Source organism: Sceloporus undulatus, chromosome 4 (assembly GCF_019175285.1).
Source record: "Sceloporus undulatus isolate JIND9_A2432 ecotype Alabama chromosome 4, SceUnd_v1.1, whole genome shotgun sequence".
Classification (NCBI taxonomy): domain Eukaryota; kingdom Metazoa; phylum Chordata; class Lepidosauria; order Squamata; family Phrynosomatidae; genus Sceloporus; species Sceloporus undulatus.
The window spans coordinates 127,747,553-127,773,063 of NC_056525.1; the positions used below are offsets into that span (position 1 = coordinate 127,747,553).

Consider the following 25,511-nt stretch of genomic DNA (forward strand, 5'->3'; position numbering starts at 1 on the left):
TGAAGGAGCATGAGTTTTTGAAATATAGCTCCTTGGTTTTTTCTGGAGTTTGTTGGTTGTTGCTACCTCCGCATTCACTCATTCTATTATTTTGGGGGGCTGTCTGTAGTGATTTCTTGTACAAAATAGACTTTTATTTAAGACTATGTACAGTATCAGATCATTACAATTTCTGGTCTTAGTTTATTTTTTCTCAGTTGTTTTAATAGGAACAAGTACATTATTCAGGGACGCAGCGCCTTAGCGGTTAAGATTCTGACTCTGGCCACTGCAAGGTCAGCAGATAAGCACTTCGAGACCCAAGTGGTGTGTGATGGAGTGCGCTCCCACCACTATTCCCAGCTTCTGCCAACTAAGCAGTTCAAAAGCATGTAAAAGTGCAAGTAGATAAACAGGTACCACTTCGATGGGAAGGTATCAGCATTCTGTGTTGTCATGCTGGCCACATGATCGCAGAGTTGTCGTTGACAATGCTGGCTCTTCGGCTTAGTAACTGAGACGAGCACTGCCCCCTACAGTTGGACACAACTAGACAATCACTTCAAAGGTGAAACTTTTACCTTTAACTGTGGAGTGGTACAGAGAGCCAGGAAGAGGCGGCCGGGGGCGTAGCCACGCCGCAGCAACCAAATTGTGCACCGTGGCTACGCAAAAAAAAAAGGACTGCTAAAAAGTGGCTCCTTTTTTGCGCCGCCGCAAACAGCTGGCGGTAGCGCAAGCACATCGCTACTGCGTGGCTCCATCTGGAGGCCACACAGCAGTGACGTCATCACTACGCATGCCGTCTATTTGGTGCCGCACAGCGAGGACGCCCTCGTCATGTGCGAGGGGCAAGGGTAATGTAGGCGGGGCAACCCTCGCACGTGATGAGGGGGTCCTTCGGGGCCTGTCTGTACCTGGCCTGTGTTATGTTTGTTTGACGTTCTTGAGAACTATTGGAGACAAAATAATTTTCTGTGTTTCACTACTTTTGATGTTTTTGTGTACCTTTATGGGAGTTTTATTTTATGCACTTGGCATATTGTTTTCAAGTTTCTTTGATCCTTCCAAAAATAAAAATAAAAGTGATATGTGGTCACTGCTGCACCATTGTCACTATAATTTAAAAAAAATCCCTTCCTTTTAAACTTTTTAAAGGTTTGGAAACAGGAAAAAGTTAGATGAAGTAAGATCTGGTTAGTAGGAAGATGGTCTATGCACTCAAACCCCAGTTTTTTCAGAACATCCATCGTCCTGAGGAGATGCATTGTCTTTCAAAAAAGAGAAGGCCCTTTTGGAGCTTCCCTTGCCGTTTTTACTTCAATTATTCCTTTAATTAGCATAGCTAGTTAGAATAATATTCTATATTAATTGTTTGGGCTTTCTGAACACTGTCAGTCATCATAATACCTCCTTATCCCAAAAACTGTGGTCATAACCTTTGAATCTTGTATTTCTTCAGCCGTGAAGAATTCAATTGCTGCAGTGCAAGGGTTGTTGTTTCATCTCCAGATCATAGTGATTTAACCATGTTTCATCAACAGTGACAAATCATTCCAAAAAATTATCACTAGATTGCTTAGAATGCTACAAAATCAATTTGGAGGTATCCACTTAATTTCATTTCTGGTCAGCATTCAAACATTTCGGCATTCACTTGGTTGACAGCTTCTGCGTAGCCAACTGTTCGTGAATTATAAACTCAGTGCATTCCCAAGATATCTCTAGTTGTCTCAGCAATTGTTTTAGCTGAGATTTGCCAACCTGCCAAAATCAGGTCATGAACAAGCTCAATAATTTCAGGAGATGGCACTATTAAAGATCTCCCAGACCTTTGGTCTCAAAATAAGTTGGCACACCACTTCTTCACAGTTGACTATGATGGGCATTTGTCACTCAGTGTTTGCATCATGCACTCAGGGATTTCTTTTGGTGTTTTCTTCTGCAGGGACTTCATGATGGCCTGAAATTCAGCACTTGAAAATTCCACACTTTTCCTTGACATGATTCTATCAATAATCTGAAAAAATTCAAAAATTAGAACTACGATCCTGCAAATTTGCTGTTTACAAGACAAAAGAACACTCTTTGAAGCGATATTGACAAAATCACACTCAGATTTTGGGAAGTACATTGGGCCGAGAACTTTTTAGCATACCACTGTAAAGTAACAAAGTGACTTTCAATATGCAATGGGTAAAAAGGTAAGGTAAAGGTATTCCCCAATGACAAGGTTGTCAAGTCATGTCTGACTATAGGGAGTGATGCTTATCTCTGTTACTAAGCCGAAGAGCCAGCATTGTCAGAGATAACTCTGTGATCATGTGGCCAGCATGACTGCACAGAATGCTGTTTACCTTCCCACCGGAGTGGTACCTATTTATCTACTTGCATTTGCATGCTTTCGAACGGCTAGGTTGCAGAAGCTGGGACTAGTGAGGGGAGCTCACTCCATCATGTGGTACTGGGGTCTTGAACTACCAACCTGCTAACAGAGTCAGCGTATTTTTCTTTTCTTTTTTCTGAAAAAATTCCTTTTTCTCTGAAATTTTTTTTGGGAAAATGTGCACATGGGCACACATACACAAGTTTTTACATGGCTTCAAAATTATCAGGAAATTATACATTTCAAAGCATGTATGCTTCCAATCTTCTACTTAGTTGAATTTCTTTCAGCCCCATTTTTGGAGTTCCAGATAATCTTATTTCTAAGGTGGAGCTAATACATTAAGAATTCTCATTGGGGGGGGGGGGGGGCTGGAATTTTGTACAGATTATTGTACAAAAAGAAAGTTTGCCAAAACTTTCATCTCTAATAACATCTTATTTAAGCTTTCCCCTCCACCATCCTCCATTCACACAATTTTGTTCAATTACAGTTTTTCCATTGTTTTATCAATGCACATTAAATGCCTTGGTAATTATCATGAGTGGAGAGGCTGAAGGACAAATAAATGAAAGGAACTGAATAATATGGCAAGTATCCAATGCAAGAGTTAATTTTCAAAATTCTCCTGGCTAGAATTGAAAATGGTAAGAACACAGAGAAGAAAACCAGAGGAACTATAAGGAAACAGAAGGGAGAACCCTCTCATCTTCAGCAGTGACACTTATGACTGAAAAGTTTTCCAAGTATTTAATTTATTAAAAACACTTGTACAAAGCTGCTAGTTTGTGTGTGGAAGAATGGTGAAAGGTCTGAAGTGGCTTAATATTCTGTCCTCTAATAGTTTGCCCATTCAGAATCAACAGACATAGCTGCTTTTTTCCTTTTATGTAAAATAACACGAAATCTTTGTATCTCTTCCCTTGTGCATAGAAAAATATGTGTTTGAGTAGACATATGATGGGAAAGCATTGTGTATTCCCTTTCTTGAAATTTTCTATTCAAAACTGCAGTCTCCAGGGCTATTCTTCAAACTTAAAAAAAAATAATAATCACAAGACTATTCACATACAGTATCTCCTATATAACATTAAGTTCATTCTCAGTAAAGTAAGCTACCCTTATAGATAGATAATTACTAAAAAAATATATTTTTTTAAAATCCAAAATCCAAGATACTTTTCACAGATTATGGATTTTGTTTTATCATGCTTAATATCCAGCATGGCTGCCTGTGAATGTTTCCTAAATAATTTCTAAATTACTGAATAGGTTGCTTCAAATCTTAAACATTATCTGTATATTTTGATGCTCACATGCTTGAAATAAATCCAAATACCACACTTCCCCCAAAATTCTACCATATAGGAGAAGCAAATTTCAATACAGCCACTTGCTCCTAAGTGCCAGCCACTGAACTAGCAATTTACTTTGCTATGTTGTCCAATTCACATTATGTTTATAATTTAGACATGACCTGCACCTGTTCTGTAGTCTTACCTTTTCCAACATCTTTCTCCAAAATTGTCTCCAGAGGATGATTACTATGATAGCCACCAGAATAAAGATGATGGCCACTAGACAGCCAATCAAGATTCGAGTATTGCTGTCATCAACCTTGAGGGTTGGATCTGTCAGAACATAGAGGAGATTGTGAGAACTTATGAAAAACAAGAGTCACAGCTGGCAATTTAGGCCCAAAACAGATGGGCCAAAAGCTCCGGCTTTGGGCTGCGTTGGGTGTGTGGCATTCAGATGATGCACACCCCCAAAGTGGCCAGAGCAGGCAGATTGCACTCCAAAACAGAAAAGCAAACACAAAAAGGAGCAGACATAATCCGCTCCTGCCAGTGGCCAGATTTGGGACTGTAGTGGCAGTGCAGTCCTGGTGCAATTGGGGCTGGCACGTTCCTGGCGCAATCCTTTTGGCCTGTTTGCTTTGGGCCTTAGTTGCCTATGCAAATTTCCAACTGCTGTTCTAGATCCATGTCTTCCGAGACACTCATCAGAGCAATAAATGCATGTTAGAGTATAAAATCTGGAAATCCTTTTTTGAAGCTATCCCTTCTCTTGTAGACTACTGCATTTTTCCAGCACTCAAAGACAATAGTTAATCACATGGAAGATGTAGGTTGCATTTAGGTAAATTTACAACTGTGATGACAGATGTTGCATGAACTCTATAAATACTATATTACCTATTAAATACCTGTTATAGTTACTTAACCATCCAAAGTTAAAAGTATTTCCCCTGTTAATACAGACTGATAAAAATTTATGTATCAGACAGAGCCTGTGATATTACTGTACTTGTAACAAACCACAAATCTGCACTACATGAGCTATCTGTCAATTTCTAGTGTGCTGGTTTATAACTTTTAAAGACACAAACAACCTGGGATGAGGGCACCCCAAGTACAATTTTCTCCCACATTTTATTTTCTGATGAAGAATGTGAAACTGGTTGTGCTCACTATGATAGTTACCATCATACTCAGGCTACCCAATTCAAAGTTTCTAGTTATAGGTCTAAGGTAAAGCAGATGATAACTGGAATTAGGGCCAAGAACACTCCATGATAGGTTAGCCTTGGGGTCACCATAAGTCAGAAACAACTTGAAGGCACACAAGAACAACAAATGTATCACTGATACTGGAGGGAGGGGAGACACTCAGCACAAACAGCTATGATTTTTCAGCTAGATCACTTGCAATATGGTCTACATTCCAATCTAACAGAAAGTATCAGTCATACCATAAGCAGTGGGAGTAACCGAAGATTCAGGAATGGCTCCAGAATTGTTGTACATGGCAGCATCTAACAAAAGAAGGAGGAGGAGGTTTTATTCATATAAGTAATGGGTGAAAGTGTCTAACTTGATTTCCAAGACTTTAACATGATTTTCAATGGTGTACCACAAGACAATAAAGTCTGAATGTGTGCTCAAAAGCAAAGAAGAGAGATAACTCCAGAAGCTGGAACTGTCATGATGAAAAAGGCCCTTTCCTTTGTTCCCACTGAGCTTCTAGTGGTGGTGTGGAACAACAAAAAGGGCTTTGAAGACTAGGGGGCTCACACACTGCCTCTTTGGAACAGCCTGTAAATACCCCTTTCCTTGCTGGATCAGGGTCACAGCAACTACATCCCATGGGTTCGATCTGGCCTTTCCACAATGCAAAAAGAATAATAATAACAACAATAATAATAACAATAATAATAAAATTTATTTGTATCCCGCCCCTCTGAGAACAATCGGAGTGCCTAACAAAGTTAAAAATACAAAACATATAAAATCCCTGGTACCCTTCCCGCCTTAAAAAAGTATTAAATTCAATGTAATATTTAAAAAACAGAACAAAAAACAACAAACAAACATACAAGTTAAAAACTGAAAAGGTCAACAACATCATACCAACAAGCAACCAGTGGGAGCAGCAGTATCTTTCCCAGACGTTTTTGTGTATTAGATTTCATTACTGTACTGTTTTTGTTGTAGTTATACAGGAAAAGGAGGGATATAAATACATTTTTATTATAATAATAATAATTATTATTACTGAATCAATTAAACATATATATGTGCTGACTTAACCAACTTGCCATTGGATCAATAAGTCTACTGCAGATGAGACTAAGAACTGAATTTAGCCAGTGTTTTATAGGGAAAGGGAAAGTCATCGTTCAGAGAACTTGTTTTTCATGCAAAAAGATCCTAAATTCACTTTTTGACAAGCCCAGGTAAAGGATCTCGATGACAGAGCTGGGAAAGAAAAACATTGCTTGAGATCCATTTCCTGATCCTGATCGCTGTCTAACCCCACCACTAATAGTTACAGCATCCACCCTTCTGTTTCATACCTGACTGGAAGGTGATCTCACTGAACATCATCCAGGTGTCAGCAAAGTAGAACTGGCATTTGATGGCACTGGCCATGTGGTGAAGTAGTGGCACTGTGACAAAGCGAGCACTGGGGTTAACATCATCTAACACCAGAACTGAGGAGATGGAGTTGGGCTCCCACTCATTTGTATCAGAACGGAAATGGCATTGTACCTCCCTGAAAATCTTCGCTCCTTTGGCAAACATATTGTTGCAGTGAACCTGTGCAGTAGAGACAAAAGACAGTATAACGCAATGCTCCTCCTAAGGTTGCCAGGTTTTTTTTTGGGGGGGGGGTTTGGAAACTTTTGCTGCTGTACAGACTGAACAATATCCATAGGTACAACTTTTCCTGCTTGGGCATCTGATGTAAAGACAGTGTGGCAGAAGATTTCTGACAAGACTTCACAGTACTTTTTGTTTTGTTTCTGCAGCAAGGTCTAAACACTTCCAAGTGTCCTGAAGAACACCAAAACCAGGACTCAGCAAATATAAAAAGAAAGATAATGCTTGTGGAAGTAGCACAGTAGTATGGAGAAGTTTAAACTATGAGGAGAAAAGGATAGAAGTATAGGAGTGAAAAGTAAACTTAAGAGAAAAAGCATTCCCCCATTTTCTTTTGGTCTCCCTTCTCTTTGTTTGTGTCCTGGAAAGGAAAGCTTGATATAGACCAAGAAAAGAAACACAGATACTGTACTTTGTATTTCCACTGGGTAAGAATCATATGATAGAAACAATAAAGCCTCAAGCAAAAAGTTTGTCCTGGTAATACAGGAAAAGTAGTAAATCTCTGAACCCAGAGATTAGCCCCCAAAATGGAAAACAACAAGGAAGTGTTGTGTCTACAGAACTCTAAATTTACAAAACAGGCCAGAGGGAGCCATCTGGTGGCCAGTCTTAGACACAGCACATTAGCTGCATACTTGAGAATCATGGCTTCAGGGGGGAAATATACTCAGCAGCTGATGCAACCAAGTCAGATGCAGAGACGTCCATCAGCAGATACTTCCTTGAAAAATATAGAGCAAAATGAATTCATGATGGAAGAATTACAAAAAATAAGAACAGGAATCAGAGAGGATAATGAGAAGATAAAAAATGAGATGAACGAAGAGATATAGGGGAAAATTAGGGGGAACTGAAGATCATAAATCAAAATTTGGAAACAATAATGAAAAATATGGGAAGAATTATAGAGAAAGTGGAAAATTTGGAAAATGAGTTTAAGCAAACAGAAGAGAATGTGAGGAGACTGACTAAAGAAAGAGGACAGGATTTATGTAACTAAAATAGAAAATAAAACCGGAGAGAAATCCCTGAAACTGAGAGGTATCCCAGAAGCAGATGATGAAGGCCTATATAAATTTCTAACCCCAATCTTGGCAGATTTTGTCCAAGAAACAGCGCAACACTTTCCCTGGGAGATAGACAATATGTATCATCTCTCTACTAAAGTTGCGAAGCTCAAAGGTCTTCCGAGGGACGTGATTGTGCATTGTGTCCAAAGATAGACTCGCGATTTAATAATACAAACTAGCTATGAAAAAGAATTGATAATCGAAGGGAAACAAATTCATATCTTTAAAGATGTGTCACGATAACACTCAGAGCAAGAAGAGATTATCATTTTTTGACATATCAGCTGAAAGTACATGGAGTACCTTCAGATGGAAGGAGGTGGAAGGAATCACAGTGACGTGGAAGCAGAAAAAAATACAGATTAGATTCGCTGATTAAAGCAAAGGACTTTTGGGCAAGATTCAGAAAGGACATTGAAAGAAAATAGTCTCAGTAATGAAAGATATGGAAGGAGAATCCTGACACGCAATCGATTATGATAAATGAGAAAAAATATGGAAGAAAAATATCAAATTTACATTGGCACAAAACTTGAGAGAAAACTGGTTTAAAATGTACTTGAGATGGCATCTAACCCCAATAAAAATAGCCAAAATATATAAGAAAACAAATAATTTATGTTGGAAATGTGAAAAAACAGCAGGCTCCTATCTTCATTGTTGGTGGTCATGTGGGAAAGTGAAAGAATACTGGAGGCAGATAATAGATACAATAAATATGATACTAGAAATTACACTAGAAGAAACACCAGAATGTATATTATTAAGCATATTGGACGATAATCTAGATAAATATATGGGAGAATATTGATGTATATGTTAGCTAGCGCCAGGGTTTTATACGCAAGAAAATGGAAGACAAAAGAAATACCAAAAATAGAAGAATGGATTAACTCTCTATATGATCTATTGCAAATGGACAAACTATCACACATACTGAGAGAAAATTCTGGAGAAACTATATCAGAAGACTGGGGAAAAGTATTAGATTTTATTAGGAAGAAATGGGGAAATAATTTGATTATCTATTGACGATACTTCTTATTGTACTATAATTTATTAACTATGTTATTCTACTATGCATTTTTAATTTTATGATATCAGAAAATAACTTGAATTTTTGTTAGAGGGACAAAGAGATAAACTAAGGAAGCAGTATATAAACAAGCAAACAAACAAATAAAAAGTGATATAGTGTATTATAGAATCTCGATGATGATGATTATAGAGGGGGGAAAAAGACTGGAAAACCTAGTGGTTATCTGTGTAAAAGATATTTGTAGAAGATAAAATATAGTAGTTGAAACATTTGGAAAGTATAGTTTTGTTAAGATATTGAAGGAGAAGGATATAAACGAGATAGCAAGATATAAGAGAGTATTTAGTTGGATTCTCATAAAGTGGTGGAAGTCATAGATAAGTAGGAATGTGTGTGTTATGAATAAAAGAGTAGAGAAAAAGTTTTAGTTTTTAAGAAAAAAGGGGGGAAAGGCAAAGCAATTGATTGACTTACAAACAAGAACACAACAAGAAGAAACATTGAAAGCAAAGGCTCAGGTTAAAGAATGAGAAGTTAAAGAAGAAAAGAAAGATAAAGAAGAGGACCAAGAATTAGTGTCTCTCATAATGTAGATAAGACACTCAAATATGACTTTGCCTTGAGGAAAGAAGAGATTGTATTAATTTAAGGAATGTAGTGTGTTATGTATTTTTTAAACTAATAAAATTTGTCAATAATGTTTTGTTTTGGTGTTTTTTTAAAAAAAAAGTCAGGATCCTGTTGGTGCACTAAGCCAGTTTACCTATGCAAGCAGAGGCAGTGACAGCAGGAGGAAGAAAGGCAACTACTACACATGCAAAACCAGTGATTTGGTACTCCATGGCAACTTAGGATCAAGGAGTGATTGTGGCAACCGACCTTCATGGTAGTAAAGTTTCGAATCCGATCAAATTCAAAGATGATTTCCACATATCCATTTGTGGTGCTCTCGTTGTGCCAGCCAACATAGTCATAACCAGGCCATACATGGTATTCGTGGGTCTGGCTGAAATCATCTAGGCCTGCAACTCCATCTGTCAGCTGGCCTAGTCCTTCTGTCATGCTAGTGGGAGACACATGGGAAGGAAACAAAAGGACATGATAAGCCTCAACACTTTCTATCCCGAATTTCAGCAAGCATCTTTGTCCATACTGAGTATGGCTTTCTTCACCACTGCTTAAAATAATTGAGGCTGAGTCAGTGGATACAGAGAGGGATAAACTCAGTGAAGAGGGGCTTAGTGAAAAGGCCAGTTTAGCTGTGGGATGAGCAGACTTTCATGGCATTTTGTAATGCAGTAAATTCTTCACAAGGGATAGCTTGTAAAGAGAGTGAGATCCACATAATGCTTCCATATGTATATTGCACTTTTCCAAGTTCTGCTTCCAGCTGCAGCATCTTAAATCCTATTAAAAATCAATCCAGGCGATTCTTCAACTTCCACTGAGGATACACTTTTGGATATGGGGGTGGTGTGGGGGCTGTCATAGAGAACATAGAGAAAGCCAAAGCTCTTGCAGTTTTCTGGAAATCATCTTTTGCTACATTATTACCATGTGGTAATTTGTTTTATGAAATAGTCCTATAAAAAAATTCCAAACAAGTGCAGACATTTCTGAAACATTCAAATACTAATTATACTGCTGATGTAATAACTTGTGAATGTTTTGACATATGAGCTTTTTCATATATATAATGTTTAAAGCATACGTCCAGTCACAAAAATAATGTTGTATATAGACACTACACAAGAACTTTGTCATCTGAAAATTAGAATCAGTCCTATATCTCGAGCTGAATTTGGGGTGTATTTCTAATTTGGACAGGCACAATGATATGGAAGGAGAGATTGCTGAAAGACATTTCATTGATTTATAGTGCAAATGTATCCAATGAAAGACAAGTCTCATTGAATACAATGGTACTTACTTCCAAGAATGTGGGAAGAGGATTGCAGCCTTAATTTATTGACTAGTTACGGCAAGCTATCTGAAGGGCTAAAGCTCAGTGGGAAAAATGTATTTTGCATGCAGAAACTCTGAAGTTCAATCCTTGGCACTTCCAGGAAAAAATCAGCTGAAATCCTGGAAATCACTCCCAGTCATTGCGCACAACACTGCTAAATGGTCTAAAGGTCTTACTCAGAATAAAGCAGGTCCCGACTTCAACATCCCACTTGAGACCAATTTAACAGGTGCGGCTCAGGAGTTCATGGAAGCCATAGAAGCCATGGGCCTCTCCCAATTGGTTACCGGGCCAACACATTCTGCAGGTCATACTCTCGATGCGGTCTTCAGTATGGAACAGGAATATCTGTGGGCAGAGGTAGTTAATACCTCTGCACTGTGATGGATGGATCATTTCATGGTCAGGGCTGAACTAAGAGCCACTGTCTGTCTCCCCGCGGGTGGAGGACCTGTTAGAATGGTCTGCCCTCGAAGGCTAATGGAACCAATTGGATTCCAGAAAACCCTAGAGGGTTTGTTGGTTGATAATGCCGGTGATTCTGTCAAAGCTCTGGTGAACACATGGAACACCGATCTTGACAGGGCTATTGACACAATCGCTCCCAAGCACAAATGGCGCTCAACTGGACTCTTATCTGACAGAATTCGTCATAAGAAATTTCTTTATTCTTATAGAAAGGCAATAAAAGCAAAGAGGAGATCCTTCTCGTCTGCTCGCATTGCATCTGCAAAGCCTCATCCGGCTGAACTGTTTAGGGTGGTGAGGGAACTGATGGTGATGCCATCTACCCAGAACCCTCTACTTAACCTGACAACAATCTGCTGTAATGCATTTAACAACTACTTTGCAGGTAAAATCTCTCAGATAAGAGCCCACCTGGACGCCATTGTTGGGGCAAAATCAACTGATGAGGTGTCCAGTCAATCCGTTTATGAGACTAGACTGGATCAATTTGAGCTTGTGAGTACTGATGATGTGGACAAGATCCTTGGAAAGGTGAGGAAGACAACATGCCCTCTCGACCCCTGCCCATCATGGCTGGCCATCCAGGGGGGTGATGCCTTGATGGCATTTCTTAGATGTGTCATCAGTGCATCCCTTAGGGAAGGTTATGTACCATCTGCCTTAAAGGAAGCGGTTGTTAGACCGCTTCTGAAAAAACCTTCCCTGGATCCCCTGGACATGAAAAATTATAATCCTGTTTCCCATCTGCCATTTTTGAGTAAAGTGATCGAGAGGGCTGTCGCTCTTCAGCTCTAAGTGGTCTTGGATGAAGCCAATTTTCTAGATCTGCTTCAGGCTAGGATATGGGGTGGAGACTGCCATGGTCGTCTTAACTGATGACCTTCGTCTAAGTATCGACAGAGGAAGCGTGACCCTGTTGGTGCTATTAGACTTCTCAGTAGCATTTGACACAATAGACCACGACATCCTCTTGGAACGTCTGAGAGAGGTAGGAATTGGAGGCACTGCTTTGCAATGGTTCCATTCCTTCCTCTCAGGTAGATTCCAAAGGGTGATGCTCGGGGACAGTTGCTCTTCAAAAACAGAGCTTAAATGTGGTGTCCCTCAGGGTGCCATCCTGTCTCCAATGTTATTCAACATCTATATGAAACCGCTGGGAGAAATCATCTGTAGACATAGAGTGGGGTGTTATCAGTATGCTGATGACACCCAAATATACTTCTCCACGTCTCGGTCATCAGCAATGACGACAGATGGCATTTCTCCCCTCAATCAATGTCTTGCAACAGTAATGGACTGGATGAGGGAAAGCAAGCTCAAGCTGAATCCAGACAAAACGGAAGTACTTACGGTAGGGGCCCCCAAACCAGGTATCGGGCTGCAACCTCCAGTCCTAGAGAGGTTCACGCTCCCCTCAAAGGACTGTGTTTTCAGCTTAGGGGTGCTTTTCGACTTGCCGCTTCAGATGAGAAATCAGGTGAATGCAACAGTCAATAGTGCTGGTTATCAGCTCCAGCTGATATGTCAGCTGCGCCCTTTCCTAGAGCTGGGTGACCTCGAAACTGTAGTACATGCACTGGTAACTTCAAGACTTGATTTTTGCAATGCGCTCTACATGGGGCTACCCGTGTGCCTAGTCCGGAAATTTCAACTGGTACAGAATATGGCAGTCAGATTGATTACAGGAACAACTAGGAGTGACCACATTACACCTATATTGAAATCACTCCACTGGCTGCCTATTCGTTTCTGGGCACAGTACAAGGTCATTACCTTTAAAGGTCTCCATGGCTTGGGCCCAACCTACTTAGGGGATCGCCTCCTTCCATATAATCCGCCCCACACCCTCAGATCCTCTGGGAGGAATTTGTTGCAGTCCACAAAGACCAGGTTGACGGCGACTTCCCAGAGGATTTTTTCCGCAATCGCTCCCACTTTATGGAGTGGCCTGCCGGACGAGATCTGTCAAATTACCAACCTAGAGAGCTTCAAGAAAGCTGTCAAGATGGATCTCTACCGGTAGGCCTTACCGGAATAGAACCCAGCCATGTAACGCTCCCCCCACAGACATATATAAGCGAAGACTCTGCCCACCGTTATTTTATTATTGTATTATTGTTTTTAGATTTTATCGTTTGTAATTTTAATGGATAGAATTGTTTAATCCTTTTTTAAGGGGGGGAATTGTATATACTGTATTTTTTAAAGATTCTATGCCGCCTTTGATTGTGGTAACAAAAAGCGGGATATAAATTAAAGTTTTATTATTTATTATTTTTAATATTTTTGTTTATGTTAAAAATTAAGCACTCTTTTATCTGGGGTTGGTTATTTTCAGTTCTTCTGAAAACAAATTATTTCTGGAAGAATCTGATATATGCTGCTGCATGGGTCTAGCCTTCAAGGTATTAGAGAAATATTTACAACTTTTTCAGTTAACATTTGAAGGTGGATTCTGTTTTCAGAGAATAGAGCCATTATACTCCCAAAATATTTGTACCTCAGAGGTTTTACAGATTTCCAACAATTGTCAATGTGCCAATAAATTAGGCAAATAGGCCACATTTCTACAAAAGGATCAGCTTTGGTTTTGTTTGTTCCATTGAATTAAGTAGGATACCAAAACCAGAGAAGCAGAGAGGTTGTTACCTTGGATGCAGAAATCTGATTCTAACCATAAAACCACAAAGAAAGCTGCTAGAAGTTGTGATAGGAGCAAACTTTCTGGAAAATATTTATGATTGATGCTTTCTGTTTGTTTCAATTCGAAAACATTGTAATCGTCTTTTGAGCCAACCAGATTGCCTGGTTCCTTCACTTTGAAATATTAATATGGCTTAAATATCTCCTCCTCCCCAGACCTGAACCTTTCCTAGCCACATGATAATGATGAACCTACCTGTAACCATCATAGATTGAATCATTCAGGTAAATCACAGTTCCTCCAGGTAGAACCAACTGCTGCCCTGCTGGAGCATTGTATGAAACCAACCCATCTGTAAATGGTTAAAAGAGAGGTTATTTTTACTCTGTTGCTGTTAATGAGAACACACATCCACAAATATAGAGCCAACCTGGAGGTTGAAATGAAATGAAATTCTTTATTACGGCCAAAGAACAGCATCAACCTGGAAGTTAGTGAGAACACAGATCTGGAATAACATCTGCAAACACAGAGCCAACCTGGAGGTTCGGAACATACCCATCTGCATAGTTAGGGATGTCATCTAAGCTCTAATTCTGCTACAGTAGCCATACAGGCTATTGTAAGTGACAGAAATTCTCCCTCTGGCTTACTGTGTTTGTAGAGGAGAGCTAATGTAGCATTCTGATGAAGGACTAAACCATGGTTCTCTTTGTGTCTTCCTCCTTAGCTAAGAGGAAATGTGGAGACAAGCACACACCAGTGAAGATCAGATGTGAAGCACATCTGGATCAGGGCAGAAGCAACAAAAAACAGGGTGAGGGATCAGTTTCCCCCATGCTGCTTCCCCAGCTCAGTTGTTCTCCCATTAGACACATAAACAGAAAAAGACCAGCATCTATATATAGTAGCTGCCTTTCCCCATTTCCACAGCAAATAGCAGCGGAGCATTTATGTTAAGTACAAGTCAAGGGAGAAAACACTGAAAACAAGAGCTTGGAAAGATACTTTTTAAAAGTCATTTGTTCCCATTACTTGTTATAGTGTTTGAGCAGTAATTCATAGTCATTAGTCCTTCCAGTATTTTAAAAAGTAACTTCATGTTTTGTTTGTTGTGTTGTTTTCATTACTTTAAAAAACCTGGATTGATAAAAGTGTGGGATCAAAGCAGAAACATTCTTCTCAAAATACTTCTGAAAATGTATTTTCCAATTGGCTCATTACAGCTAATTACACAGCTTGTTAATTCTTTCAATTTTCTTTAAAACCCATCTTCCTGATTCTGACTACTATAACCATGATTTGCCCCTTCCTTACTCTTTCCTGCACCCAGCAACTGCTTTGCTTTTACAGAAAAAAGCCAATTATCTTTTTACCATAGATCTCCCATATAATGCCTAGTCTGACCATGAGGTTCTCATGTTATGACTTATCTCTGTTATGAACTGATGCACCTGGACCAGGCTCTACTGGCAAATGGTTATTCCAGCTCAGACATCAGAAGGGCTGTCAGGCCCAGGAAAACCCAGAGGAATGAAGACAAGCAGCCACCCAAATGGAAGGTATTTTTACCATACATCAGAAGAGTCACAGACAGAATAGGCAAAGTGGTGAGGAAGCAAAACCTGCAAATGGTTTACAAACCGACGAAGAAAATCCAGCAAATGCTTCACTCAGCCAAGGACCAGAGAGACCCTCTCACAGCCACAGAAGTTTACTGCATACCATGCAGCTGCAGACAAGTCTACATAGGGACCACCAAACACAGTGTGCAAACAAGAATCAAGGAACACGAGAGACACTACAGACTGGGCCATCGAGAAAAGTCAGCAGTAGCAGAACATGCCACAAACCATCCTGGGCATAAAATACTGTTTGAAAACACTGAAATTCTGGACCATGCCAACCACTAACATGTCAGGATGCACAGGGAAGCCACTGAAATCCACAAACACCTGGACAATTTCAACAGAAAAGAGGAAACCCTTAAAGTAAACAATGGCCTGTTACAGACTGCCAAAATAAAGCTGCTTCGGGTCTCTTTGGAGGTATGCTATTTAAATGATGCATGGGGTCCTAAGAATCTGGAGGTCGCGCCAAAGCCACACTCCATTCCTAAGCACTGGAGTGCAGCTTTGGTGCAGCTTTCGGATTCTTAGGATGCATGCATCATTTAAACAGCATACTTCCAAAGAGACCTGAAGCAGCTTTATTTCCTGTACTATGAACTTACCCAGCCATATACAACCATAGAGCTCCACTCTGAGGCAGACGTTTGTGGAATGATCAGTCATGGGGATAAAGCGAATGAATCGGCCAATGATGGGTGGCTCCAAGTCCTTGAGAACAATGCCATATGGGTTGGTGTTTCCATCAAGTATCTGTGGGGTGGGGAGAGGAAACATACAGTGAGAAAAGAAATGGCTGCTGGACAGTAAACAGATAGAGAAGAGTTACAGCCATGGTAATGGGGACATATTGGATTGCAAAAGAAGGGTCTCTGTCAGAGTGCAAGACCAGAATCCTGGACAATCAATGAATCAATGATGAATCAACAGCACTTTATTGATAGATCCAGAATCAGCAATTCTACATCACTCAGCTTTATAGCTGAGACTGACCCCTCCCAACCAAACCAATAGCTAAATCCCCCTAGTTAGACTACTCCTCCCCTAAGCCAAAAGCCCATGCAGAAAACCCCACCTCTTTCTCACTGGTTCTCATCCTCCATCACTCCCCCCTCAGCTTCTATCCCCCTTAATTGAAAGCTGCATACTAAGCCTCTGAGAGCAAGGCCTTCAAGGACACTAGATAAGCACCACCTAGCTCTACTGAACACTATCAAGCACTATCTACAACAGCCTAGCCAAAGCATATCCCAACCCCCATCATCCACACCAATAATACATCTGATAGAATACATCAGGATTCTAACAGTCTCTCTTGAGATGCAAATGGACTTTGAAAATCTCTCTATTGCCACATAGCCAGAAGGAGGAGGAGCCTGCCTTCAAAAGATATCCTCCCCAGCATACCATCTTTACTAATGACTGAAACAACATGCAAGCATCTGACTGTCTCCAATTGTTTTTTCTCCTGTTTGGTTTGTAACATCTTGACTGATGAAGAAGCTGATCTTTTTCTTGTTAATTTATTTTCTTCTATGGCTCCTACTATTTCTCCTAATTTAATTTCCATTAAGTGTTTCCCCTGTACTCAGCTTCCTTTCATTTGCTTTCTTTGGAACTGCCAATCAGTTGGTGTTAATGCAAGGAGAGTCCATGATCTTTTCTTGCTAAATCTCTTAATCTTCTTGCTCTCACTGAAACCTGGCTTCCAGTTCATGACACTGTAACCTCTACTGCTTTCTCGTTTGCTGGACATTTTTTTCTTACATTCATCACCCGGAGGGCAGAGGGAGAGGGGTCAGTGTCCTGCTATCCAACCCTGTCCCTTTCAACTCTTATCTTCTCCTCAACAGCACTTTTTTTTCTTTCAAACTTCATGCTATTAAACTTTCCTACCACTTCAGCTTCGGTTATCTATAATCTATTAGGATGATCTACTAAGCTTTTGTCAGATTTCAAGACCTGGCTGACTTTCTTTTTAGTGGGTGAAGTCCCCTCTTTGATTATCGTAATATCCATACGACTGTACGTCTCTTCTCTGTGTTGTCTTCTTTTGGTCTCAAAAGCTGTTCTAATGCACCATCTCATTCTTCTGGTCACTGCCTTGATATTGTTCTTACGAAAAAATGTGTAACCTCTGACTTCATGGCTAGGGATTTCCCATTGTCTGATCATCATTTCATCTCTTTTGCCCTCGTCCATAATCCACCTCCTCGTCAAATTGTTCAACGCTGCTTTCGCAACCTTCATTCTATTAATCCTGTGACTTTTGGCCTGGCTCTAGATTCTTCTTTCTTAAACCTTGGAGACTCTGTGGATCCAGCAATCTCCTTACTCAGTTTAAGGCCAAATTGAAGACACTCTAGTTTAGGGAGGCATTCTAAATTACTGGTTGTTAATCTGCTGCTTACTTTGTCTTTATTATATACTAAATTATATACTCTAAAATAATATATATTATTTTAGAGATATTTTAATTATGTAATGTTGTCGTTTTAGACTGTATGCCACTTGGCAAATTTTTATGCTTTTTTGCCTTATTTTATTTGACCCTTACTATGTAAAGTGCTGTGCAAATTCTACAGCACTCTATAAATAAATGTTAATAATAATAATAATAACACCAGCTTTTCAAGATTTTCTTCAGCAGAAATCATGGGTGCTGAACAACAAAGAACAGAAATGTGAACAATGGCAACAACAGATTTACTGACAAATTTAACATGACAGAATTAAAAAATCTTCTTTTTGATCAAATGTCGGTATGAGTATTAGGTTACAAAAAGATGAAGAAAATGAAAAAGAATGTAGAAAAGAATGTAAAAATTGTCTAAAACTTCTTATGTCATAAGGAAGTCATAAAGGGATATGGACTGTAATGACAAGGAAGGAAATCCGAATGAATGTGTAAGAATATAGAAGAAGTACGAATAGTGAGAAGGTGCGGGGAAGTGATTTTGAGGGAGGGGAGAAGACTGGAAGAAGGTAGAAGGATTAGGGAAGGAGGAAAAAAGAGGGCTCTGGAAAGAGAGGAGGTGAAAAGGAGAATAAGGGTTTAAGTGTTATGAAGATATTAGAAGAAGGCCTCCCTCCATGCTATCTGCCACCATCTGGTCTCAGAGGGAGTGAAAAGGCAGGCCCAGTTCATCAGGCCTAGACTAAAGTAAGAAGAAGAGCCCTGCCTCCATGCCATCTGCCATGGTCCAAGCCTCAAAGGGAGAGAAGAACAGCTGGACTTATTTCCCTTCCCCACTGCCATTCTTTTCTCCTTTTGTGTTACGTATTTTTAGATTGTAAGCCTGAGGGCAGGGAAATGTCTAATTAACTATCTGTAAGCCGCTCTGAGAGCCTTTCTGGCTGACGAGTGAGGTGTAAATAGAGTAAATAAAATAAATAAATAATGAATATGATGTAACGTACGTAATAAGAAAAATATATTGTATTTCCAAAAAGTACAGTCATGTTTTTACAAGTAAATTTTGGTATCAAAACTAGAATTTCATTGCAGATGCATCCCCGCCCATGGTACTCCTTTCCCAAAAAACAGGTAACGTCCATGGCATTTTTTAAAAATTCTGCTTAAAGACTCTACCCTTTTCTGAAGGCAGGTTCCTAAGATGCGTAGAAGAAGCTTTCCCCAAAACATCAGTGTGGGGTGGAGGAAGTCAGAAATCAACCCATTCTATTTATGTCACAATAAACAGCTCACCTGCCAAAGCCTTCTGATAACAGCAATGAATAAGAACACTATTATCCTCACCGTCACCATTTCCTCTTCATTTTCCTCCTCCGTCTCACTACCTTACCTGCTTTCCATGTCTGTTTCGCCAAGAGATCCATCGGATGCCATCCCGACTGTAATTAATTTTGTACATTGGAGCAAACTCATTGCCATGGCCTCCTGCATGGCGCCCTTGAGTCCCTACTAGGGTGATAAAGTGAAGAACATGTAAATCAATCTCCAGGAACTCTTTCAGGTCATCGGGCTCCACAGGAATCTCAGGACACCATGCACCATCCCCATCTTCTGAACCTAGCCTGGAAAAATACAGAGAGTGAACCTAACTGATGTTGCCCACCACCGAAGTCAGCTTCTTCCATGGCACACTTCCCAAGGCTTTGGTGTTCAAACTAAGCTGCTCTCTCTCATTCCTTTATTTTTTAGAGAAGAAGATATGAGCACTTCCCACATGCTACATAAACCCTTCACATTCTCAACATTTTCCCACATGCTATACAAACTTGTTTCCCATATGCTACACCAACCTATGTGCCTACAGTATTCACCACCACAGCATTCCAAGCCTTCTGAGTACAGGGTAGGTCTGAAAAAGAAGTCCAGTCCTTGCCCCCTGGCCTACCTATGGCAATAGCCTCAGAAATGGAAAGAAGGCTGTAACAGCTGAGATTATGACAAAGGGAAGACTAGAAGCAGGCTACAACCAACAGACAGACTGAATGACCCTGCACTGTGGTGAAGACAGCAGCCAGAGAGGCATTTTTCTCCTCTCACACCACACCCCTGAGAGTCACCCAATGAATTGACAGCAGTACATTCAGAAAAGGCAAATTAAGATTCTCCAAACAATGAATAAGGAGAGGTTGCATACCTGTAACAGTATTTCTTCGAGTGGTCATCTGTGAATTCATACAAATAGGTTGTACTGCGCCTGCGCAGTGCTGCTCGGAAAACTTCCAGAATCACTGGGCAAAGTTTACTTTGCAACTTTTTGGCGGTAGCTCTGCCCATCCCTTATAAGCCCCTTGCGTTCCCGCTCTTTCCCCAGTTCTGCAATTGGACCCGCGTGAGCGACATGAGAATGAGCCAATGAGGAGCAGGACACTGAGGGGAGGACGGGCGGGATTTGTATGAATTCGCAGTTGACTACTCGAAGAAATACCATTACAGGTATGCAACCTGTTCTCCATCTTCGTGGTCTCTGCAAATCATACAAATGGGTTGAGACTGACAGGCTTAGGTCCGCGGCAGAGGGAGTGTCATGAAACCCAAGCAAAGTTCAAATAAAGTGTGTTTATTAACCACAATAAAATCTTTAAACCCAAGACTGTGTCAGTCATTTTTGGTACCTCAATAAATAGCACTCAATCTGTGCAAGACATAAGGCACATAAGAACACATTAGGTCCTGGTACACCTGTTACCAGTGCTTCAATAAATAATACTTAAACTTGTTTTGACACCTGAAACAGAGAAACAACACAGTAAGTCATGCAAGACCTATGTAAGCTTATGAATGTTGCAAACCAAGACAAGTTTGGCAAAAAGACATTCAGTTGAAAGCATGTAAACCAGTAGGAATGCAGTACACGGACACTCATTTCAACATGTAAACACCTGGAAACGCAATGCAATTAATGTAACTCTGAAACCAACACTGTCCTTCCAAAGGCTGCGTCCCATTTGGCCCTGGTGTCCAGCCTGTAGTGCTTTACAGACATCTTCTAGAGATGAGGAAATGGTCCCTAGGGAGATAGGTGACGTAATCTTCAGAATCGAGGATGGTGCCTATGAAATTGATCCATCTCGATGGAGTGAGATATGATTTCTCCAGATTTACCACAAGCCCAAGGGACGAGAGCAGTGATAAGGTGAACTCGACATCTTTTTGGAGCTCTTCCATGGAGGGCGCTGCAAGGAGACAGTTGTCCAGGTAGGGGAAGACCCTGGAGCCCTGCTGGTGAAGGTATGCCATGACTAGGGCCATGCACTTGGTGAAGACCCTTGGGGCTGTGGAGAGGCCAAAGGGAAGGACATTGTAGTGGTACATGTCAGGACCGACATCAAAGGCCAGGAACCTCCAGTGGCTCTGTCGAATCCCCACATGAAAATTAAGCATCCTTCAAGTTGATGGTCGCAAACCACAGTCCCTGATGCAACAAGGGCAAAATAGAAGCCTGAGTTACCATACGGAAGTGACAGTATGACAAAAAAGCATTGAGGGCTCTTAGATCGAGGATTGGTCACCGTGAAGTATCTGGAGAAGAAACATCTAGGGGCCTCACTAGAGTCAATGGGCGAGATGGTGCTCTTAGCAAAAAGAGATGCGTACTTCGTCAAGAAGGGTGTCTGAGGGAGTGGTGGAAACAACAGCTCCAGTTGGAGAGAGCTCTTCGAACTCGAGGGCATATCCCCTGCAGACAATATCTAAAACCCAAGAGTCGGAGGCGACAGAGGCCCAGGTGTTATAGAAGGGCCTAAGTCTATCAAGGAAGGAGGAGGGCGGGAGGACGAAGCATGCAGGAACCCTTCAGGACCTCTTGTTTCCCTGGTTGGTATCCTGACGGCGACTCTTACGGTACCGAGCAGGGGCCTAGCGACGGCCAGAAGCTGAAGAGGACTGGGAAGAGTAGCGCTGCCTCTGGTGCTCCTGTTGTTGGTACGGTCGATCCTGTTGGAACGGCCTCTGACCTTGGCCCTGCCACTGGCGATAGTGCTTCTTGAAGGGAGGCTGGGAAGGAAGAGACATACCGTGCTTCCTGGCCGCAGCCTTCTTCTGGTACTTGTAACTGAGCCGTTCATTGGTCTCCTTGTTGAACAAGCCGGAATTATCAAAAGCCATGTCCTCAACCATGGACTTGGCGCCGGGGTTGAGGTCCAAGGAACGGAGCCAGGCATGTCTCCTGAGCGCGATGGACGCCTCCATGGATTTCACTGAGCAGTCCGTGGAGTGCCGGGTCGAAGTAATAAGCCAGCCGCCAACTGAGTGGGCTTCATCCCTAATGTCAGAATTAGTCATTGGAGTTCAGTTATAATGGTAATTCATACATGTAAATATATTCAGTTAATTGAGTTCAGTTATGATGATTGTTCATATATATATACGTATTCATTCATATAACTGTTCATATTCCTGTTTTGTCTATGAATATTATAGTGGGAGGGTGTTGGGTAGTGAGTAGAAAAGTTTAATAGATAATGGCCTGTCGAAGAGGCCTATCTGGGCAGCTTGGAATGTTGGTGATAAGGTTTTTACTGCATCTGGTGTCCAAGGTTGCAGTCCCTCCTGAGAAAGTCTTGGTTGCCATAGCAAGGTGTGTATGGTGTGGGGATAGAACTGGGCTGGAGGAAGGAGGGGTTGAGAAAGGATAAAAGTGGGACTTTTTTCCTGTGAACCTCAGATTCTGCAAAAACGTGTCAATCGATTACTTCTGCCTTATTTCCACAATAAACTTTCTTTCTTTGGAATATGTTTTCTTGTGGATTACTGGTCTGAGGATCCCATATCTCACACCTAATTTCTGTGAGGACCCGCTGGCAGTCTTCAGGAACATCAGGGATGACCGGCGAAATTTTTTCCATGAGGTGCTGAATGTCGGCCCCCATACATGCGTTGTAATTTGCCACCTTCAAGCCAAGCACTGAAGCAGAATAGGCCTTCTTAGCCAGGCCGTCAATCTTTTTGGCCTTGCGGTTGGCTGGCGATGTCAACATCTTCGGGGTGAACGCCTTTTGGGAACCCTCGGCGATCGCCGAATTCTGCTTTAGTTGGGACGTGAGTCAGGAACACTGGGAAGGCAAGATCCTGTATAAAGACTCAGTCTTCCTAGAGGATGCAGTCAGTGAGGCCGGAGTGTCCCATGAGCATTTTGCAATGCTCCCCAGGAAAGGCAAGAGTGGAATGGAGGGAGGTCTCGGCACTTTGCCGTGAATCCTCCTCTCGACTGCATCCTTGGCCTCATCTTCGACATGAGAATGTTGTAGCTCCAAAGAGCTGGCCATCTTAATAACATGCTCCAAGAAGGTGCGGACATCATTCGTTGGGGATGAAGAGCCAGGCTGGTATAGTTCCTGTGGAGACTGAGGAGCCACCTCGTCCAAGGAGCCCAAATCGACGCAAGAAGCATGAGAACCCTTGGCATCGGATCCGGAATCGGTGTCAATGGCATGGCGCGACAGAGTCGGTACGGGTGGAAGTGGCTTGAAGGTCGACGCGGGTGCTTGACCCGTTGATGGAGTGGTAGCCACGCGTGTTGAAGGAGAAGTTGTGTGCCCTGGTGATCCAGTGGATCGTGCCGGTAGCCCCTTCGAGATGGAAGCCTGCATTGGCAGCACAGTGGATTTCGATGACAGCCGGCTATAGGCCACACATCCTGGCTGACAGTGACAAAGTACCTATCAATCTCTCTATCATAAAAGCAGTCTGACTCCTCTCGATGATGGACCTCGGCTTGGTGCACCTGGACTCGAGGAACAGGTGTTGGAGAGTGCCGGTGAGGTGACGGAGAGGCATTGGAGTGGTGGAAGGCCAGCATTGCAGGCAAGGTAGAGGCCGGGATCGAGGCTGATACCAAGATGGTCCTTGGAGAAGCGAGGACTGAGGGCACTGGTTCAACTTTCGCAGGTACCGAAGGAGATGCAAGGTCCCTGGGAGGTCGAGGAGTATCCGAGGACTCTTGATGGGTCTTCTTGTGAGAAGAGCTCTTGGATGACTTGGAGTGGGCCTTCTTATGAGAGGGTGGCTGTACCGAAGCCTCGGTGGGGGCCAAAGGTTTGGCCTTCTTCAACGAGACGTGAGGGGAGCCGTCTCCCACATCCGAGGGGACGTGCCTCTTCTTAGAGGCGGATTTAGAGCTCGTGTCCTTTCGAGAGCTCACCTCCTGGGCCGAACTCTTATCGGAGCCTGAGTCCTTGGTTCTAGCCTTATCCTTTTCTGAGGGCTTCGGCTTTGAACCAGCTCCATCGGTTGCCTGCCTTTTCGAAGGCTTTTCGGCGGTGGCACTTGGCTCAGTGGTGGAGCTCTGGGCCACGGTGGCACTATGCTTGGTCTTGGAGCCCTGGGCCACAGAACCAGCAACATCTGGCATCAATTCTGAAGCCGCGGGTGCCAAACCCGGCCGGTCGGTATCCTGAGGCTTGAGGACCCCTTGGTAGATGGCCATAATCAATCGGGAGTCACGGTTCTTTCTAGCCTGAGGGGTCAAGGACTTGCACAAGGCACGAGCTTTGGAGTTGTGATTCTTGCCAAGGCAGAGGAGACAAGAAGAGTGGGGATCCTGTACGGGGATCTTACCACTGCAGACATCATATTTTTAAAATGGTGCCGGAGACATCATTAAGCCGAATCAAGATCCAAAGAGAAGTCAAAGACATGCCGAATGGTCAACAATACATGGGGGGGGGGGGGGTGTCAGAAGAAGAATGGTCAAGAACAGTCTGAAGTCAAAGTCCAGTGAACAAGTTCAAGTAACACAGAGTGAAATTCCCCAAGCAGCTAACGTGGCGGAAAGAAGGAACTGGGGAAAGAGCGGGAACGCAAAGGGCTTATATGGGATGGGCAGAGCTACTGCCAAAAAGTTACAAAGTTAACTTTGCCCAGTGATTCTAGAAGTTTTCTGAGCAGAACAACCCATATGTATGATTCGCAGAGACCATGAAGAAAAAAGGAATTTCCTGCCATAGAATAGGTTAGCCACTGGCTGAAATAGTGTAAATGGAGATTATACATAGTCATCTAGAATAGGTCTACCAGTGGCTACTGACCCATGAATACTAAATGGAACCTGCAGGTACTGAAATGGAAACAAGAAACAGGGTAAGGAATCACCTTTCTGGCTTGCTTGCAAGCCTCTAAGAACATCTGACTTGCCACTTTTGGAGATGAGATGCTGGACTTGATGGACCCTAAGACTGATTCAGCTAGGCTCTTTTAGCACCTACCTCATTATTAGAAAATAATGAACAGAAGAATAGCTCACAAATAGTGCACTATTACCAAAGAGTGGTAGGAGGGAATATTCCAAGGCTGCGCAGAAGTGCATGCTTTGACCTGGAAATCTTTTCTGACCCTAAAAGCATAGGGGAATGTGACAGTTAATAAGAAGGAACAGGTTATGTGGTAGTTCACTGGAGGTTACCTGTCCTTACTGTAAAGCATAGCTATTTGAAGGAGATGGTGTTGCTGGTGAAACAGACTGTGAAAAAGGCATGAGTATCATTAATTCAACTGAGCCAGTATGGTGTAGTGGTTTGAGTCTTGGACAAGGATTCTGGAGACCAAGGTTTGAACCCCAGCTCAGCCATGTAAACCCACTGGTTTGGGCAAGTCACACTCTCTCAACCTCAGAGGATGGTAATGACAACTTCCCTCTGAAGAAACTTGCCAAGAAAACCCCATGATAGATTTGCCTTAAGGTAACCATAA

General features: G+C 41.9%; 1 protein-coding gene across 2 annotated transcripts in view; it reads right to left on the bottom strand.

Moving 5' to 3' along the window:
• Positions 1–25,511, bottom strand: part of DDR2 (discoidin domain receptor tyrosine kinase 2) — a 78,323-nt gene that overhangs the window by 27,232 nt on the left and 25,580 nt on the right. For both annotated transcript variants that reach the window (XM_042464958.1, XM_042464959.1), the window contains 7 exons: positions 19,156–19,387; positions 15,955–16,102; positions 13,977–14,073; positions 9,523–9,706; positions 6,225–6,468; positions 5,121–5,183; positions 3,866–3,996 (listed from right to left, as the gene is read on the bottom strand). In XM_042464958.1, the coding sequence (XP_042320892.1) occupies positions 3,866–3,996; positions 5,121–5,183; positions 6,225–6,468; positions 9,523–9,706; positions 13,977–14,073; positions 15,955–16,102; positions 19,156–19,387 (1,099 nt within the window). The remainder of the gene's footprint in view (positions 1–3,865; positions 3,997–5,120; positions 5,184–6,224; positions 6,469–9,522; positions 9,707–13,976; positions 14,074–15,954; positions 16,103–19,155; positions 19,388–25,511) is intronic.